General features: G+C 65.6%; 2 protein-coding genes across 4 annotated transcripts in view; one reads left to right on the top strand and one right to left on the bottom strand.

The window, feature by feature from the left end:
- Positions 1–18446, top strand: part of SCAMP4 (secretory carrier membrane protein 4) — a 230835-nt gene that overhangs the window by 70986 nt on the left and 141403 nt on the right. The gene's annotated exons all lie outside the window — the stretch shown is intronic.
- On the bottom strand, positions 1683–12543 carry MKNK2 (MAPK interacting serine/threonine kinase 2). Of its 2 annotated transcripts, XM_058537617.1 has the most exons (14): positions 11228–12007; positions 9923–10067; positions 9036–9123; positions 8782–8883; positions 8605–8702; positions 6599–6678; positions 6216–6289; positions 5836–5940; positions 5686–5741; positions 5520–5615; positions 4866–5060; positions 3523–3687; positions 2680–2723; positions 1683–2393 (listed from the first exon to the last, which is right to left on the bottom strand). In XM_058537617.1, the coding sequence occupies exons 1-14, from the start codon at positions 11353–11355 to the stop codon at positions 2156–2158; spliced, it is 1614 nt and encodes a 537-aa protein (XP_058393600.1). In that variant the 5' UTR covers positions 11356–12007; the 3' UTR covers positions 1683–2155. The 2 variants fall into 2 exon arrangements, with proteins under 2 accessions (XP_058393600.1, XP_058393601.1); XM_058537618.1 differs by lacking the exons at positions 9923–10067; positions 11228–12007 and adding an exon at positions 12418–12543.

Consider the following 18446-nt stretch of genomic DNA (forward strand, 5'->3'; position numbering starts at 1 on the left):
CCCACCCTGGAGCCAGCCCTGCTCACACTGTGCATGATGAGCCTTCCCAGGGGAGGACTCGGGCACCCTCGACTGTGCCATCCGGGCTCCTGACTCGTGGCATCACAAGCCATTAAGACACTTCTGGGACACCAGGCAGGGGCAGCCCGTGACGCAGCATGAGACCACCAGGATGACCAGGCTGTGAGTTTTTATGGTTTTATTAAATCCTTACAAAACAGAATACAAAATTCCGGCATTGACGGTTGTAAAGGAAAACTTCTGAGCTGTATCAGTTCACCTGGTACAGTGGAGTTAAAGTGCTTGGATGTTTTTCCCCCACTTTTAAAAAATTTTGAGTTTTTTTTTGTCTTTTTTACACTTGACATTGAAACACTGCCGTTCCCGGCCCCGCGGCGGCCTGGGATGCGGCCACTCATTCACAGTAAGGGTTCTGACCGGCCCCCCAGGCCGCCTCAGCTGTGTGACCCGGGAGAAGCAAGTGGCTGTCCCACCTTTGAAGAAAGAAGCTGCTCACAGCTCAGCTTTCCAGAGCAAAAGGGACATGGCGTCTGCAGCGGGGCGAGGATCCGTGGTGTCTTTTTTTTTTACAAAAAGGCAGAATCCCCAGATGCAAAAACGTGGAATCGCTGCTGGGTGAGACGTGGGGGTGGGGGCGGCCTCCCCACCCCCGGTCTTTGGAAAGGCCAGTCCACAGATCCGGGCTGGCGGGGCCGGGGAGGGGCGACGGCCCCCACCAGCCACCGCAGACGGTGACAATCGACAATCATACGAGACTCGGGGGGCCGCCGTGATGGCGTCCCAGCCCCCCGACCCACGTGGCCCCCCAACATTCAAGTATTCTTTGAGAACAAGTAAGGGAAATCAACTGATGTTTTATAAAACTAACAAAAGGGGACAAAGGACTAGAAGCCAGAGGGCCGTCCGGCCAGGCCGTGGGAGACCTGCCCAGACCCCAGGGCCAGGCTGCCCAGGGTCGGGGGCTGCGGGGCCCCGCCGGCTGGCAGGAGCACGTGTGCACGTAGAAAAGGAAGCCTGTATTGCATAGTGTTTCCCACCCGAGGACGAACAGGGGTGTCAGAGTCTCCCCGGGGCTGGCGGGTCACTCGACGTCTGACCGGGCGCTGGGGCGGGCGGAGTGGGCACGGCGATCCCTGGGTGCCCTTGGGGGGCCGTGGCAGCTGTGGCCGTTTTCCTGAAGGTGGGCAGAGCAGAAACGCCGCCCTCGGGGTGGGGGGTTCAGTGGGGTCCCTGCTCCGGGGAGGAGCTGGCAGCTCTCACAGCAGCCCCGAGGGGTTAGGGGGGCAGGACGTGGCCGTGGTCAGACTGAGCCCTGAGAAAGGGCACTCGGGTGCCCGGGGGGGGGGGGTCTGCGGGACCCCCACGTTGGCTGACGGGCGCCTGTCCAGCCCCTCCTACGCGCTTGGTGCCACCCTCCTGGGCGGGCAGAGTCCCTGTGGAGCGGGCGGTGGGTGGGCCCCAGGGTCAGCTACAGCTTAAGGTCCAGCTTCAAGGGAGCCTGGACTGTCAGTGGGGGGGGCCCAGCGGCCATCCACCCCGCCTGCGCACACCCAGACCCCTCCTGCCACAGGGGAGACCTGAGAAGCCCCCGAGCCCCGCCAAGCCGTCACGGTGTCTTTGGGGCGAGGGATGAAGGAGCCGCCGGCTCACGGAGCGGAGCCGCGGGGTCAGCCTGTCCCTGAAAATACTGTGGGGCTGGGGAGGGGGTGGGCGCGGGGGTCCCGGCCCCCAGCCCCGGAAGACGGCAGGCGCCCTCCTCTCCTGAGTCGTGTCTGGGCGGCGGCAGCGGCGGCACGGGGGGTGGGGGTGGGGATGGGCGGCACGGGGGCCTTTCACAGTAGGTGAGCATCCGAGGCTGGGGGAGGGCAGACCCAGCGACACCCCCACTCCCCCCCAGCCCGGGCGCCTGCTCTGCTTTTAACACCATTAAACGGGGGAAAAAAAACGGGAGGCAGGGCAGAGATAAAGAAAAAACCCAACAGCAAAAACCTCATATAAAAGAGCCCCCTGCTGAGCTAGCGCCTGGGAATCCAGCCGGGGGAGGGCAGCCTGCTGGTCACCGGCTGGCCGTAGCTTAAAAAAATCTTTAGATTTGATGGGGGCGGGGGGACCTATGTACAGAGGGAGGGAGGGGTCACGCATGGTCCCCCACCAGGACCACGGGGGCCGCGGACAGGCTGGCTTGCTGCCGCCGCTGAGCCAGCTTGGACTGGGAGGGCGGCGACAGCTGCAGGCAGCGTGAGGTAGCTCGGATGACCACGGGCTGGCCCTGCCCTGCCTCCTCAGCCGCGTCCTCCTCGCGCTGGGCCAGCTGCCGGTTCATGGCGATGGCCTCGGCCGCGAACGACGTGAGGTCTTTGGCACAGCTGTTCCTGGGGACGGGGCAGGGCAGTCACCAGGGAGGGGGATGGGAGCCGCCAGGCACACCCCCTGCTTCCCTCAGGACCCCTGGGGTCTGTGCAGGCCCCAGGTGCTCCCAGCCTCCCCGGGAGGCCAGGACCCCAGCAGGGGGCCCCCTCTGCCACCCAGTACAAGGACACCCAAGCGCTCGCATGGCTTCCCCTCCCCCAATTTAAGGACAATTTTTTTTTTTTAAACAGCTTAACATTTAACCCCACTCCTAGATTTGGGGATTCCCTCCCCAACCAAGTGCCTCACCTCTGCAGAACCATGGGCGTGGGCAGGGTGTTCTCCGGGGCGCACTGCGAGGAGACAGGAAAGGCAGGGCTGGAGAGCAGACCCTGCCCGCCCCCCAGGACGGCCCTCCCCGGTGCCCCACCAGCTGTGAAACCACCCGGGATAAGGGGGTGCACGTGCCCGGGAACTGAGCCAGGCCGGAGTTGGGGGCATGTTGCAGGACCCCACTCACCATGGCCACCCCTTCCTGTGGCTCCTGACCCAAACCCACAGCAGCCCCTCCCTTCCCACCCGCGGTCTCCCGATGCTACGGGAAGGGGCTGGGAGCCCCTCCACGAGGCCGCCTCGAGAGCGGGGCCCCAGTGCTAACTGCTATTCTGGGTTAAGCCCCCTGCCCTGGTGGCCTCCTGCCCTGGGGTGGCAGCCAGCTCAGCCGACCGCTGGCAAGGAAAACGCGAGCTCTTCTGAAATCGGTGGGGACGGAGCCCTGCACTGGGGTTGGCAGGCCTGGGTCCACCCTGGGTCAACTGGCCCTGCCCGAGGCTGCCCGCCAGCCCCCTGGCTGACCTCAGCGCCTCCAGGGCACAGGGCCTGCGATCACCAATCACGGAGCAGCAGCTGCGGCTGCTCCTGCGGGGCCCTGACCAGCAGTTCACTGCTGTGCCCCTCAGCCGCTGCTGTGCCTGGGTTCCCAGGGGATCCCACGACTGAGCCCCAGACTCACGCCGCACCTGGGGGCGCCGACGATCCTGGGCCCTCCCGAGGGCTCGCGTACACGTGCTCTAGTCACCCCCGGCCCACCAAAGAACAACGGATGGAGGCGGGAGGCCCCGCACCCTCACGGCCTGGCGGGCCGGCACTCACCCCCCGCACCCAGGGGTGCTGCAGGACCTGCGCGGCACTGAGCCGCTGCTTGGCGTCGCGGACGAGGAGCTTCGAGATGAGGTCTTTGGCGGCGAAAGAGATGTGGGCCCAGTCCTTGTCAGGGAACTCATACTTGCCCTCCTGGATGCTCTCAAACAGCATGTTCTGGGGGACACGGTGGGGCGGGGCGGTTAGCCGCAGCCAGCAAGGGCCGAGGCCTAGTCCCCGACATCTGGACGGGCGAGCCTGGACCTGGGGGGGGGGGGACTGCGACCCTGCTGAGTGACAGGCTCTGTCAGGACTCCCAGACACACGGCCTAACTCGTGCCCCGGAACCCACGTTCAAGGACCCCGGACTGGCCACTCGGACAGCAGGGTGGGTAAAGGGCTGGAGAGGGCTGTGTGGGATTCAGGCCTGGCGTCCGTCCTGAGGTTAGCTGACAAGGCCTGGGGCTCTGGGGGGCCAAGGAGCCAAAGGTCTGGGGGTGGCTGGACGGAGAGCCGGCCTCAGGGAGGCCCTCACTGGCCTCTGCCCAAGTGGGCCCACTTTACAGGAAGGCGGCTCCAGGGGGCACCGGGCCACGAACCCTGAGCCCCACACTGTGTGGGGATGGAAGACTGAAACCTGCTCACCCCAAACCACAGGCCTCAGCCCATCTGAGCCCCCTGACCCCGACTGCTGCTTCTTTTGGGCCAGGAGACCCAAACAGCCTCTGGAAACCCAGGAAGGCCAAGTTGGCACTGCCCTGGGAACCTGTCAGTGGTCAAAGACCGGACCCTAGGCGGTGGATGTACGCATGTGTGCGTGTCTGCACACGCCAGGCCTGGAGCTGTGCATGGGGAGGCCTTGGGGTGCAGTATGTGTGGTCCAGGGCCCAGGGTGGGGTGAGAAGTAGTCTTATGTGCATGTTTGCACAAAGCGCAGGCCTGGAGTGTGTGCACCGGAGGCTGTGCCTGGGGGTGTGCAAGGGGAGGCCTTAGGGTACACAGTCCAGGTCCCAGAGCGGGAGCAGGCGTATGTGCACACACGGCAGGGCGAGAGCTGTGAGTGGGGGTGCACGGTCCAGGTCCCAGGGTGGGGGGTGAGAAGGAGGATTATGTGAATGTGCAGACAGGGCAGGCCTGGGGGTGTGTGCACACGGAGCTGTGCCTGGGGATGCGCGCTCCGGGTCCGGGCGAGGGGCAGGAGGGTGTATATGTGCACGGGGAGGTGGGGGGGGGCTGTGCCTGTGGGTGTGCGCGCTCGGGCACGGGCGGGGGGGCAGGGGTGTGCACGTGTGTGCTGGGGGGCTGTGCACGCCGGTGTGCACCCGGTGTGCACTCGGGCCCGGCGGCGCGCGCACCTGGCAGGCCGGGCAGGCCTCGCCGCGGTCCCAGCCGCAGTCGCTGCCGCAGCGGCCCACGAAGGGCGGGTAGCCGCTGAGCAGGATGTAGAGGATGACGCCCAGGCTCCAGAGGTCGCAGCGCTTGTCGTAGATGCTGGCCTCCTCGCTGAAGGCCTCCACCACCTCCGGCGCCATGTACTCGGCCGAGCCGCACTGCGGGCGGAGGGGGCGGGGGGCGTCAGGGCCGCGGAGGGGGAGGGGAGGGCGCCCCAGGGCTTCCCAACGTCACGTGAGGCGCCGGAACGCCCGTCACCTGAGCCCGCCACGCCTGGCGGTCCCGCACGGCCAATCAGAGGCTGTCGAGGGAGCCGGTCCCGCCCCGATCCCAACCCCGTCCAATCAACAGGGGCCAGGAGCCCACCCCGCCCCCTGCCCAATCAGCAGCAGGGCCAGGAACCCGCCCCACCTCCCGTCCAATCAACAGGTGCCGGGAGCCCACCCCGCCCAGCCGCGCCCGCCCGGCCAATCAGCGGCTGTTGCTAAGCGGAAGCCCGAGCTCTACAGCGAGCGGCCGAGCAGGCCTGGCACCTTGAAGTTACGCAACCGCAGCCGGACCGGATCTGGACCGGATCCGGGCCGTGCCGCCCCTCCCCGCCTCGGGGCGCCCCTCACCGGGGTGAGCAGCTCCGGGGTGGAGATGGGCGAGCAGTCCCCGTTGAGTTTGATGCCGCTGCCCAGGTCGAAGTCGCAGATCTTCACCGGGGAGACCTAGGGAGGGCGGGCGTGAACGCGGGCCGGGCCTGGGGTCCCCCGGGGGGCCGCCCCCCGCGCCCCTCACCTGGTTGGGGTGCTCACAGAGGATGTTTTCTGGCTTTAGGTCCCTGTGGGCGATGCCTGCGGGAGTGGGGGAACCAAGCAGAGGGTCAGTGGTAGGTGGACGGGGCACAAAGCTGGACATGGGCGGGACCCCTTGGCAGGCGGCACCCACCTTTGTTGTGCAGGAAGTCCAGGGCGCTGGCCACGTCCTGCACGACCACGCTGGCCTCCAGCTCGTTAAAGTGCCGCCGCTTGTGGATGTGGCTCAGGATGGAGCCTGGGGCCAGCCACGGTGCAGGGACAACACGCTGGGGTTACCTCCACCTGCCCAGGCCACTGCCCAGCACCACCCCACCCCACCGGGCAGGGAAGCCCCCACTCTGGCCTCCTCAGGCCCCAAAGTCCTCCACCCTGCGCTGCCGCGTGGACAGGAAGCGCAGACCCCACAAGCCGCATCTGATGAGCGGGACCCTCTGAAAGGTTCTCCCTGGGGGCCCTGAGCCCCCTCGCCTGTGGGGACCCAGCGGGAAACATCTCCCAGGCCCCACATACCGCCCCGCATCTTCTCAAACACCAGGTAGAAGCGGTCCTCCTCCTCAAAGAACTCGATCAGCTCTAGCACATTCCTGGGGTGAAGAGTGGAGACGCAGGAGAGGAATGAGGGTTCCCGATGCCCCCGTGCACCCACAACTCAGCCCAGGAGGGCCCAACTCCTCCACCACACCTGCCGCAGGAAGACGGGGAGTGGAGCCATGGCTTGTGCCCACCTTGGATGGTCAGCCTCCTGCCACTAGGCCCACCCACAGCACCCAGCACAGGGCCTGGTACACAGTGGGTGCTCACTAAATGCTTGCTGGGAGCGATGAGGCACTCAGGCCGACTGATCCTGAGAGACGGCTGGCAGCCCGGTGCTGTGACAGGGTGGGTCACGTTACCTGTGTCCCTGGCACTGGTACAACATCTCCACTTCCCGGAAAACCCTGCTCCGAATGTGGCCTGGCTGCTTCTCGATGATCTGAAAGGGCGTGGGGATGGGGAGACAGCAGCCAGGTCAGCCAGCCTCTCCACAGCCTCAGGGTGCCCCCTGAAACTCCCCGTGCCACACCTGAAGGACCTCTAAGCTCTAGAAGGCAGAGCGCTCCTACGGGGGGGAATTTGCCGGAAGTCAGAACTGTGGCATCAGCACCAGCTGGGGGCAACGTGTTTCCCCGTGGCGGGGGGGGGGGGGGGGGGGGGAGCGGGCGGGGGAAGGCCGAGAAAAGAGCCAGCAGCTCTCCATCCAGACCCCAACAGGCCTTGGGGCCCCTGCAAAATACCCTTTCAAGATGTCAGGGTCCCTTGGACTGGCCTCCCTCCCCTCCGTGACCAGGAGCCTGGTGGCCGCTGTGCGGGCTCACACACCACCCACAGGACTGGAGGGGCCTCGGGGCACCTGGCTACCAGCCAAGCTGTTCCCACTTACCAAATCTCACCTCCCCAATTCCAGGCCGGTCTGGGCAGAGGCCCCCAGTCCTGTGAGCCCAGATTGGCTCCCTGCCCACCAGCAGGCACAGCGTCTCAGGACCCCAGAGCCTCAAGACGCCAGCCCGTGCCTCTGCCCCCAACTGCCTCTAGCACCTAAGAGCTCTGAGGACCAGACAGGTCTGGGCCCACCTCCCCAGGTGCCCCCCCAGCCACCTTTGCTTGGGGGGGGAGGTCAGAAGGTGCCTACCACCTGTCTCCCAGCAACCTTGGGCCCCATGCTGGGAACATGTTCCGGGGGTTGGACCCTTGGGCCCCCTCTCACTAGGCAGGTAGGCAGGCTGAGTTACCACCGGTGCCCAGGGCGCCCTGCCCACTGCCACAGCCTAGAGGAGGACATGCAGTGTGTCCCACTGGCCACCAGGGCCGGGCCACTACTGTATGCGCTGTCTTACCTGTCTAGGGACAACCACACCTGTCCCAGAGAGGGACAAAACAACCAGATTCCACAGTGCCACCAGCCACACCCTTCTGGGGTAAACTAACCTCATCCTGTCCCTGGGGAATCTGGCTAGGACCCCTATTTCATGGAGAAGACAGTCGTCCCTTGCCAGAGGGGGATGGCCTCAGATTGTGTGTGACCCAGGCTACCCAACCCCTCCGAGCTTCGGTTTCCCTCTCTGTCAACTGGTGACAGGAAGCCAGGCTGCCCGGCAGGATCCTTAGGAGGAAAAGACTCAGAAGACGCCGGGTGCGCAGAAAGTGCTCAGGGCTGTCTCCAGTTCTCCTACCCCATTGCCCCACCCCTCCTGGGAGCTCCCCGGGCCCAGGGACCACAGCCACTTTTGTCACCAGACGTCCACTGGGGCCAAGGCTTCTGGACAGCCCGCCGTGCCCCGCCAGCCCAGGTGCGGGGTCATAGGGGAAGCCTGGAAGGTTTCTCAGACCGTCCGGTCTGACCGCCTGGCCAGGCAGCACAGGCGGCGAGGCCACAGCCCAGGTCAGAAGCTCCACGCGGCAAGTGGGAGGCTCTCGCAGGCCAGGCCTGGTCTCCTCACATGCCGAGCCCCCCAAGGCCCTGAGAACAGCGTCACCTTCTAATCCTTGTAACCAAAACGGGGCAGCATTTGTCATCCCCAGGGACAGAGGCTGGCCCGAGGTGAGCCAGCAGGCGAGCGTCGGCTCTGACCAAGGCCCCTGGCTCTCAGCAGCCGCTCAGGGCACCAGGTCCTCTGCCACCTGCGCAAGACCGCCCCTCGTGGTCCCCTCCCACGGGGACTCAGGAGCTCAGCCCAGGCTGACCTGGATCCCCTGAGTCACCAGCCCTGGGCCATTTTTAGACACGGGTTTTCCCCGGAAGGCTGCTGGTCCAGGAACTCAAATGCCACCGCTCCTCCCCCTGCCACCCCCCGGCCAGTGCCAGATCCCAGGCCTGCAGGGAGGAGGGAAGGGAGCCGCCCAGGCACCACGCTGCGCTCACCTTGACGGCGTACTCCTGGTTGGTGATGAGGTTGACACAGGTCTGCACGCGGGCGTGGGCCCCCTCCCCGAGCACGTCCTCCTGCAGCTGGTAGACATCTGGGGAGCAGGGGGCAATGAGAGGCGCCCTGGGCCGGCCCCGCGCCCCGCCGGCCCGCGCCCCGCCGGCGCCACTCACCTTCGAACCTGCCTGAGAAGCTGTCGGTGGCCCTGCAGCGCTTCTTCTTCTTGGCCCTCTTCTTGGCGTCTGGGATGTCGATGGGCTGGCTCGAGGGCATATCTGTGCCAGAGACCCGGGGGGGGGGGGGAGACCCAGCTGGCTCAGGAGGTGGCCACTGCCCCCACCTGCCCCAGAGGCTGGCCTGCAGTGCTCAGGCTGGGCCCAGGCCTCACTCACGGCAGAGGAGTGCCCCTCCCTCCCAGGCCCCTCACCAGGGCGGGCTGGGCACTCCAGGCTGAAGTCCGCCTCCCCGTGGTGGGCCTGGTCCAGGGAGAAGGCCAGCTCGAAAGGATTCTGCCCCTGCAGGGGAGAGGGAAGGAGAAAGAGCTCTCAGCCCCCTCTGCCAAGACAGCCCCACCCCACAGTGACGTGCCCTGTGACCACATGCCCAGGGGGAGAGAGCCTGGCTCTGCCTGACGGTGAGGAAAGGGACCTTTTACCCCAGCCCAGGGCCTCTGGGGCCTCCGGGGAGGGGGTGCGGGAAGGGGCTGGACAGAGAAGTGGGGGGCACTGCCTCCCATGCCAGGGCTGTCACGTGGGGCCAGACCACACCTGCCCCTCGGCGTGCTCGCCTGCAGAGTGGTGACAGCTCCACTGCCCGCTGACCTCCGGCCCAGCATGGGGATCAAAGGCGGCAGGGCAGCCAGTGGGAGGGTGAATCACTGACTCCCGGGCGGGGCGCCCAGCCTGCGTTCCCACGGTCTCCTGGGCTCAGCCCTACCTGGGCAAGGCCCGGGCCCTCGTGGCCTCCTGTAAAATGGGCACCATCGCCCTCCCTGCCTCACGCTGCTCCCCCACCCCACCATGCCTTCTGCCCCGGGACGGTTCTCGGTCCCACTGCCGCAACGCCCATGATGCCCCCCCAGCTCTGTGCGTCCCGAAGCACTCGCCTCATCTTCTGGTCCAGCCCCACCCGGCGTTACCCAACTGCATCATGCCCCGGGGGTCACAGGAGAGGCACCCACGGGCTCCAGCGTGAACACCAGGCTGCCCGCTGCCCGGCCCTGCCCAGGCCACAGCGTGCACTGTCCCACTCACGCCCAGACACGCCCAGGAGGAAGCCCCTCACAGGCCCCCGCTGCCCAGCTAAGAGGCTCACCCTGCGGGGGAAGGGCCACTCAAAGTCCCCGACTGCCCCCAGGACTGGGAGAGGGTGTGAGATCGTGGCTGGAGAGCAAGGGCAGCTGGGGAGCAGAAATGTTCTCCTGTGCCCCAGACAGCAGGTTGCTGGAACAGAAACATTGCTGCAGAGCAGATGATCCAGCCTGAGGACTGCTAGCCTCTGCCCGACGGGTGAGGCTTTCAAGCTGGGACAGAGACCCGGCTAGTACCTTTAGGAGCCAGCTCTAATGGCCGGGGCCTTGGGTGGGTGCAGGGGACCCCCGGTGGTGGTGCCAGCGCTGATGCTGGACGACCTGGGCCAAGTCGCTGCCTCTCTCTGGGCCTTGGGACGACTGGGGCAGGGGCTTTGGCAGGAAAGTCATGCAGCAGAGAAGGGACTCCAGGAGGGCCCTAGGGAGACCCCGAGGGGCCCGCCGGCAGAAGGGGCCGCCCAATTCCTGCAGACGGAGGCCCAGAAGCCAGACCGGCCCAGAGGGGCAGGCGGAGGTCAGAGGGAGCGGCTGAAAAACAGGCGTGGGCCCTCCCAGCCTCCCCACCCACCCTGCAGATAGTTGCTAGGAGGCCTGGCAGGGGAAGGGAGGGGAGGGGAGAGGAGAGGGACAGTGCTCCAGCCAGCCTTCGTGGGGCTCATCCACCAGCCCCGCGGGAGTCAGGCACACGGCCGTTGGCACTCTGATAAGGCTCCTTCCAGAGGAGCCAGGTGACTACTTCCCCCTGGGAGGAGGGGCCTCAGGGTGGCCACGTAAGGGGCTGATTAGGAGGGAGCGTGCACACCAGGCTCAGCAGCCACCGATGGCACTCGGCCTAATGACCTGAGCCCGGTGCCTGACCAGCATCCAGGGCGACATGAGAGGAAGTTGCCCCCAATTTGTGGGACCGCATAAGGGCACAAGGATCCAAGGGGGCCGCTGGGTCCCATCATCGTCCCCAAACGCTTGTCCCAGCCTCCAACTCAAAGGATACAGGGGCAGCTGAGCCTCCGAGGTGAAGGAACACGACGCCCAGTCACCACCTGTAGGGGGCCCAGGACAAACGCCCACTCTTTCCGAGCCTCCACTTTCCCATCTTCAAATGGGGAGAATACTCAGGACACTCCTGGCAGATGTGTCTCCCTGCTGGGCTGCTGCCGGACTCGGGGGAGGGAAGTGGCCCCAGCTCAAGGGAACAACCTCAGTGCAGTGGGAGGAGACTCCTGCAAGGGTTGCCAGCCCAGGGCCACCTCAGAGCCAGGACTCCCTGCCCAGCGTCCCTCCTACCTCCCTCGGGACTCCCACAGTCCCACCTCTGCGCGGGGCTGTCCGGCAGCCTGCAGAGGCCAGCCTGCAGTTCTGAGCAGTGTGGGCGGGCCGGGCCCAGGGCTGGCTGCAGGACTCCAGTCAGCAGGCCTTGGCAGGAGGCGGCTGGAACCATCCAGAAAGTTCGAGTTTGCTCTGGCTGCCGCGCTGGCCCCACGCACTGACCCCATCTCGGCTCACACGCAGCCCCAGGAGCAGAGAGACCACCGCAAGTGACGTCTCAGGTCCACTCCCCTCCCACCCAGCCCCGGACACTTGGACTTGCCAAGGCTGTTGCTTGCCCTGGGGGGGGAAGCGAGAATGACAGGCGTGTGGACAGGGGTGGGGCGCTGGCCCGAGACGCTGGCTGGACAGGCCTGGGAATTCTAACCCAAACAGTCTCAGTTCGCTCCTCCCACCCTGGCGCGCCTGTACACACACACACACATACACATACACACGCACACACGCACTCACACACACAGGTCCTGCCTCCTCTACTGGGCAACAGGTCCCTGCCCAAGGAGGCCCAGAGAAGCCATTACATAACTCGGCCGGTGGGGTGGGGCGGCCGCTGACATCACTGTGTCCCCTGGGCCAGGCCCTGTGAGGCCCCTGCCCACCACCTGCCCACCCCCCCAGATTCGCTCATCTGAGACCAGGAGTCGCAGCCATGGGGCCACAGCAGAAACTTCCCACTCCGACAGGAAATAGCACTTGGGCCTAGGGTGTCGGGAAGGTGCAGGGCTGGCGGGGCATCCAATCTACTCCCTCATTCCGCAGACCACCTAGGAGGACGTGCCGGGCAGCCTGCAGCCCTGCCTGGGGTTCCTGGAGGAAGGACCCCACAGACCCCACAAGCCCCGTGGAGCTGGGGACAGGACTGTGGCCTGCCAGCAGTGTGCACCAGGCTCGGGCTTGCAGGGGACACAAAGGCAAGGGCCCCCACGGGCAGGGGGCTCTCAGCCCTGCCTGGGGTTCCTGGAGGAAGGACCCCGCAGGTCCCAGGGCTCTGGAAACTAAACTGTGGCCCGGTGACCCCCACCACCGGCTTACACCCTGCTGGGGCAGCCCCAGGCGCAGGGCGGGGGGCGAGCACGAGCCCCGGGGGAGATCCTGGGGGCGGGCTCAGCTCCCCCTCCACCGGCCACTCGGGTGGTCCAGCCCGAGGCGCCCGCCAAACCGACCGGGCCCTCACCTTGAACGAACGGTGGAAGCCCTGAAGTTCGGCTGTTTTCTTCTGCACCATCTTCTGTCCGGGCCCCGCCAGCGGGGGAAAGGACGCGGGGCCCGGGGGGCGGCCCGTGGGCGGGGGGCGGCCGGGGAGGGGACCCTGCGGGCGGGAGCAGACAAAGGAGGGCGTGAGTGGTCGCGGCCGGCGCGCCGGGAGTCACGGCCAGCGCGGCCGGGTTCCGCGGGGCCCGATCCGCGCGCCCGGGTCGAGGCCGGGCCGGGCCGGGGTCGCCGGGACACACTCACCGGGGTCGGGCTCGGGCCGGGGCCGCAGAGCCACCGCCGTCGCCCGAGACGCGCAGCCCCGATCCCCCTGCGCGGACCGCGCTGGGAACAGCGCCGCCGCCGCCGCCGCCGCCGCCACCGCGGACTCCTCCGCCTGGGCCGCCGCCGCCGAGAGGAGCCGCGCGCGCCGCCGCGCCGCCGCCTTTATGGGGCAGGCCAGGACCCGCCCCCGACGCAGGACCCGCCCCAGGACCCGCCCATACGCGCACGGCGGCGGGGGGTGCTGGAGGTGCTCTCCGGGCCCGAGTGCGGCTGCGCGCTCCGGGCCGCGGGGCGTGTCCGCGCGCCTGCGCGGTGCGGCGAGGGGCGGGGCTTCGGGTGCGGGACCCGGGAAGGATTCCGTCGGAGGCGGGAGGAGCTGCCTGAGCCTCGGGGAGGCCCGCGGGACCCTGGCGCTGAGCCTGAGCGGGGCCCTGCCCTCTGGCAACAACCCCAGTCTGTCTGCTGGAGCCTAGGATGCACTGACTCCTTTGGGCGATGCCCCAGCTCTAGAACCTGCCATGCTCCCCCGTGCAGCTCCGGATCCTGGCCCCAGCTATTCTGCAGGCGCACCCGAACACGCTTTGAGGCCCAGCCGCCTCCCCCAGGGAGCTCTCCAAGAATTCACCCCATTGTTGGCAGGGAAGACCACAGTAGGGGTGAGGACAGATCTGTGAAGGACCCTCCCTCAGTCTCAGACTGTTGGGATAAAAGGCCAAGGGGTGGGAGCAGTCAGGCCAGGAGGCAAAACACAATCCCATTTCGGCTGGGCCCCCCCACCCAGGCTTGGATCAAATCACCCCATCCTGAGCTCGGCCAGCTCCCTGTCCCTGCAGCCCCGTGGTGCAAAGTCCTCAGACCCCGTGCTCGGGGCACAGGCCTGCGGTGTGGACTGTCCTCCCTCTCTCCTCCAGACCCCAGCTGTCCTTCCAGAGGCTGCCCATCTGCCACCCCCAATTATCCCCCAGTGGGCCGGCCTCTATATGCTGCCCCCAAGGCTGCAGCTCAGGCCACAGGAGCTGGAGGCCTGACCTCGGCCAGCCCTGGGGTGTCCTGGAGGAACCTGGAGGGAACTCCCCAGCCTGTCCCTGCGTGTGCGTGCGTGCGTGCGTGTGTGTGTGTGTAGACACACACGTTGGCTCCAGGTGCCTGGGGTGGGGCTGCTAGACCTGCCTGCCCCGGGGAAGCCTCGGGCTCCCTCCTCATCCTCCCCACCCCTCTCCTCACCTGGCTGTCCCCTCCCACTCCTGCCTGGCGGGCCAGCGCCCTCTCTCCTTGTGTACGTGGTTACCTGCAGGTCTGCGTGTGCTTCTGGATGGTGGGTGGGTACAGATGGGCCACTGCCCCTCCCCAGAAGGTCAGCTGGACCAGAGCACAGCCTTGTCTGCTGCCGGCCCAGCACTCGCACAGGAAGTGCTCACTGTGGATTGCTGAGAGGGGATGCATCTGAGCGTGCACGCGTGTGTGTGTCCGCGCGCGAGCATAGAGGGGTTGTGTAGGTGTATGAGCTTCTTGAGGCTGCTGTAACAAGCTACCACACACGGGGCAGCCTAAAACAACAGAAATCTGTGCTCTCACTTTCTGGAGCCCAGAAGTCTGAAATCAAGGTGACAGCGGGGCCACACCTCTCCGAAGCCTCCAGGGGAGGATCCTTCCTGTCTCTCCCAGCTTCTGGTGGCTGCCGGCAATCCTTGGCTTGTAAACACATCACCCTGAACCCTGCCTCCGCCTTCACGTGGCCATCTTCTCCGTGTCTCTGTGTCTCCTCTCTTATGGGGACACGCGTCATTGCATTAGGGCCCACCCCACTCCAGGACAACCTCATCTTAACTTGGTTACACCTGCAAAGACCCTATTTCCAAATGTCCCATTCACAGGTCCCCGGGGTTGGGATATGGACATATCTTCCTGGGGGACACGGTTCAGCCCACGACAGTAAGTGGACCCATTTTCCGGCGTCTAGCTATTTTGCGTCCTGCTGTGGGTGTTAGCAGTGTTTGTCCTCATGTGCAGACTCACGTGGGGCTGACCTCAGGGAACAGAAATGAACTGAGGTCTCGCCCCAGTGCCGTCTTTCTAGGTCCTGGGGGCCTAATTCGGGAGCTCGGCCGACTGGGGCAGATGTGTTCCCAGAGCCAGAAGCCGGGCCCAGCCCTGGGCGCCCCTCAGAGGGGCTGCTTCCCCTCACAAAGCCCGAACACGTGGTCCCTTCGTGGGCCCCAGGCTGCAGGTGTGGAGACAGGAAGCTCAGAGATGTGAAGATGGCCCCTACCTCTGGGGTCTTTCTACCCAGGGTCTCCCCCTCGGCAATGCTGACACTGGGGCCATCCTGGGCACTGTGGGGGGTTGAGCAGCATCCCTGGCCCCACCCACTGATGCCAGGAGCACCCCCAGTGTGACAACCACAGATGTCCCCAGACATGGCCCGGTGTCCCCGGGGGGGACAGGATCACTCCAGATGAGACCCTTCTTCTGCACAGAGGGTGACCTGAGTCCTACAATCCCCCGCCCCGTGCATGAGGAGGTGGTGAGGGGAGCAGACACTGTGTGAGCGGTAGGAGGGGCCCTGGTGCACACTCGGGCCCTTCCACGCGGGCGGGGGCCATGCGTGCATGTGCACACACGTACACAACACTAGCTGGAAACATCTGAGCTCTTGCATTTGTGTGCGTACAGGTGTGTTCAATCAATCGACATCCTCACCCCCTGGAACAGGACGGGTTGGAGACCCTCCAGACACACCCAAGCCCCGGGCCTGCACTGGGGAAGGGCAAGGACCTCTGTGCCCAGCCTGCTGGCTCTCAGGCCTCAGCCCTGTCCTGCCGCGGGCTGGCCACCAGCCCAGAGAGCCAATTCCTATCTTCCTCAAGAATAACCCTGTTTACAGGCTGAGCTTCTGGAGGTGCTGGGGGCCCAGCTGGGCCTTTCCCGGGGCCCCAGGGGTCTCGCCTGCCTCCAGGAGGGAGACCCGACCTGGCCCGGGGTGGAAGGGACCGGCTAAGCAGGGAGGCAGGAAGCCTGGGCCCTGGCCCCGGTTCCTCTGCCTGCCCCACTTGCTGGAGGCCGGTTTCCTCCGTCCTTCCGGAGCGTGGTCCAGGCTGGGGCAGTGACGGTCAGCGGGGGGCAGGTCTAGCCAGGACCCAGACAGAGGTGGTGGGCAGCAGGGGCAGGGCCCAGAGCAAGGATACTCCCCGATCTCTGCAAAGGATGCCAGGGGAGGTGGCCAGCCTGGGAGGGGGGCTCAGGGTTGCCCTGGGGGGCCAGGCCAGCCTGAGGCTCCCAGAGCGGGGACGTGCTGGCCTGAAAAAGGAAGGCAGCAGGAAATGAGGTAGTGGGGGCAGCGTCCTGCAATGCCCAGGCTCCCGGCTTCCCCTTCTCCGTGCTCTCCTCCTCCCCCTGCAGTTCAGCCTTTCTTGTGGCTCAGTAGGGGTCCGGGAACAGATGGGTGCTGGCCCCCTTCCCACCGCCGTCATGGAGGGGGCTTGGCAAGACTTAGGCCAAAGGTGCAGGAAGCCGGCCCTCTCAGAGGCGTCCCATCCACCTCCAGCCAGTCTTCTGCAGGGCAACTCTCAGCCTATGACGTACATGGGGTCTCCCCAAAACCCCAGAGGAGACACCAGGCAGGTCCTGACTGCCAGCCCCAGGGCCTTTGCTTCCCCCTGCCCCTTTTGAGCCAGAAAGAGGTAGGCTGACTGGGTGGGGTCCACTCTGACCACCTCCTCCTCAGCCTGGCAGTCTCCTGGAGCCCTGGGATCCTGGGGGCTCAGCTGTGCACAGTGCACCTCCTGAGCAGCGTCCGGGGGACCCCAGGGTAGCTCGGGGCCTCCACAACCCAGCAGGTAGAGCTCCTAGATTTAGCAAATAAAAATACAGGACACCCAGCGAAATTGGAATTTCAGATAAACAATGACTAACTTTTCAGTGGAAGTCCCATGCATAAATATATTCCAAACAATTATTCATCATTTACGTGAAATTCAAATTTCTCTGGGCATCCTGTGTTTCATCTGACCACCCTACCAGGGGGTGACAGTAAAGATTTTTGTCACCCAACATTACAAAAAGGCACTGGTTGTGTGTGTGTGTGTGTGTGTGTAAGTGTGAGCAGAATGGGGGTGTGTGTGTGTCTGCGCACATTTAGAGAGGCACCGAGCCTGGGTCTGTGTAGGACAAACCGTGTGCACGTGTGGGAGCAGAGCGGAGGTGCACCAGCAGGTGCATACACACACATGTGAGAGCAGTGGGTGCCCACGTGTGGGACTGGGCGCCATGGGGCCAGTGCTAGGACTACTGCAGTGTCCTCACGGGCCTGTGCCTTTGTGGGGAGGCCTGAGTCCCTCCTTCCTCTGCTCAGAGCTGGGCACCTGAGGCTCAGAGGAGGCACAGGCCTGGCCCTAAGGCGCTGAGCTGTTGTGGGAGGAGCCCAGATCCCAGCGCAGCTTCTAAGCTAGGATCCGGGTATCGTCATCAGTCTTGGCACTTGGGGCTGGAGTGGCCATGGGTACAGGAGCCAGACGGAGTCGGAGTCCTGGGCTGTTGCCCAGCGTGGCCTGCACCCCTTTTGCATGTTCCCACCTGTGTGGCTCCCCAGAGACAGGAACCACAAGCCCCAGGACGTCCCCAGATAAGTGAGGGTCACGGGCAGGGCCCCCACCGGATTGGGGCCTCTGGCCGTGGGGCCAGGCGGCAGGAACATCTGATGTAAGTGGCTGTAAGTGTCCCTTCCCGCTGGCTGACTCACAGCTCACCCCATTCCAGTGGCTCAGCAGTCCTGGGGCCCGAGCCAGGGCCGCTGTCCTCCGAGGGGGTAGGGGAGGGCAGGGAGGGGGGAAGCAGGTGGGTGTGGCCAGGAGCTCTGCGCTGCCCTGCCTGCCCGGCTGTGGGTGTCTCGGCAGCCGAGAGGCCTGCCCTGCTGTGACGGGGGTAGCACGGTGAATGTCCTGCCTCCCGGGGGTCAGTCACTTAAAATCCCCAAGGGAGGGGTGGGGCGGGGCCAGGGGCTGGACAGGGCTGGTCCAGCAGATGGCCAAAGGCCGTCAGCCTGCCCTAGTGACCGAGGATGGGGCACTTGGCTTGTCACGTTGCTTCCTCTCCACCCCGTCATCCAAGGCAGTGGACACCCAGGCTGCTCTCAGGGGAGCCAGGTCTCTGGGTCCCTGCTGACCTGCTCCCCGACAGCAACCTGGGGCATCACACACAAGGGCCCCTAGTTTTGAGGAAGGTGGGGGGCTTTGAGGGTGTGTGTGCAGGTCCTGGGAGGGGCACAGCAAGAGGAGGACAGAGAGGGGGGTCCGGGGTGTGGCTGACAGTGTGGGGGGCAGGGAGGAAAAGGGAGGCGGATGTAGGGGGAAGCCACATGTCCAGCCAAGCAACACCGCCCAGCTCACCTGCCCCAAATCCTCTCGCAGCCCAGGGCCTCTCCCTGCTGCCTGACTCCAGGGTGGTTCAGAGGCTGCCTCCTCGGGGCAGCTCCCCGCCAGGACCGGTGTCATAGTGACACTCCCCCTAGGGCTGGGCAGAGGGCAGAGCTGGCCCCATGGTGCAGAAAGCTGTCAGGCCCCAGGGTCGGCAGATTAATGGCCCCCAAAGACATCCCATCCTAATCCCTGCAACCTGTGGATATGAAACTTTACGTGGTAAAGGGACTTTGCAGGTGGGATTAAGGAGCCTGAAATGGGGGTGACCCTGGATTCCCAGGGGCCCCATGTCACCACAGGATCCTCATCAGAG

Source organism: Diceros bicornis, unplaced genomic scaffold (assembly GCF_020826845.1).
Source record: "Diceros bicornis minor isolate mBicDic1 unplaced genomic scaffold, mDicBic1.mat.cur scaffold_67_ctg1, whole genome shotgun sequence".
Classification (NCBI taxonomy): domain Eukaryota; kingdom Metazoa; phylum Chordata; class Mammalia; order Perissodactyla; family Rhinocerotidae; genus Diceros; species Diceros bicornis.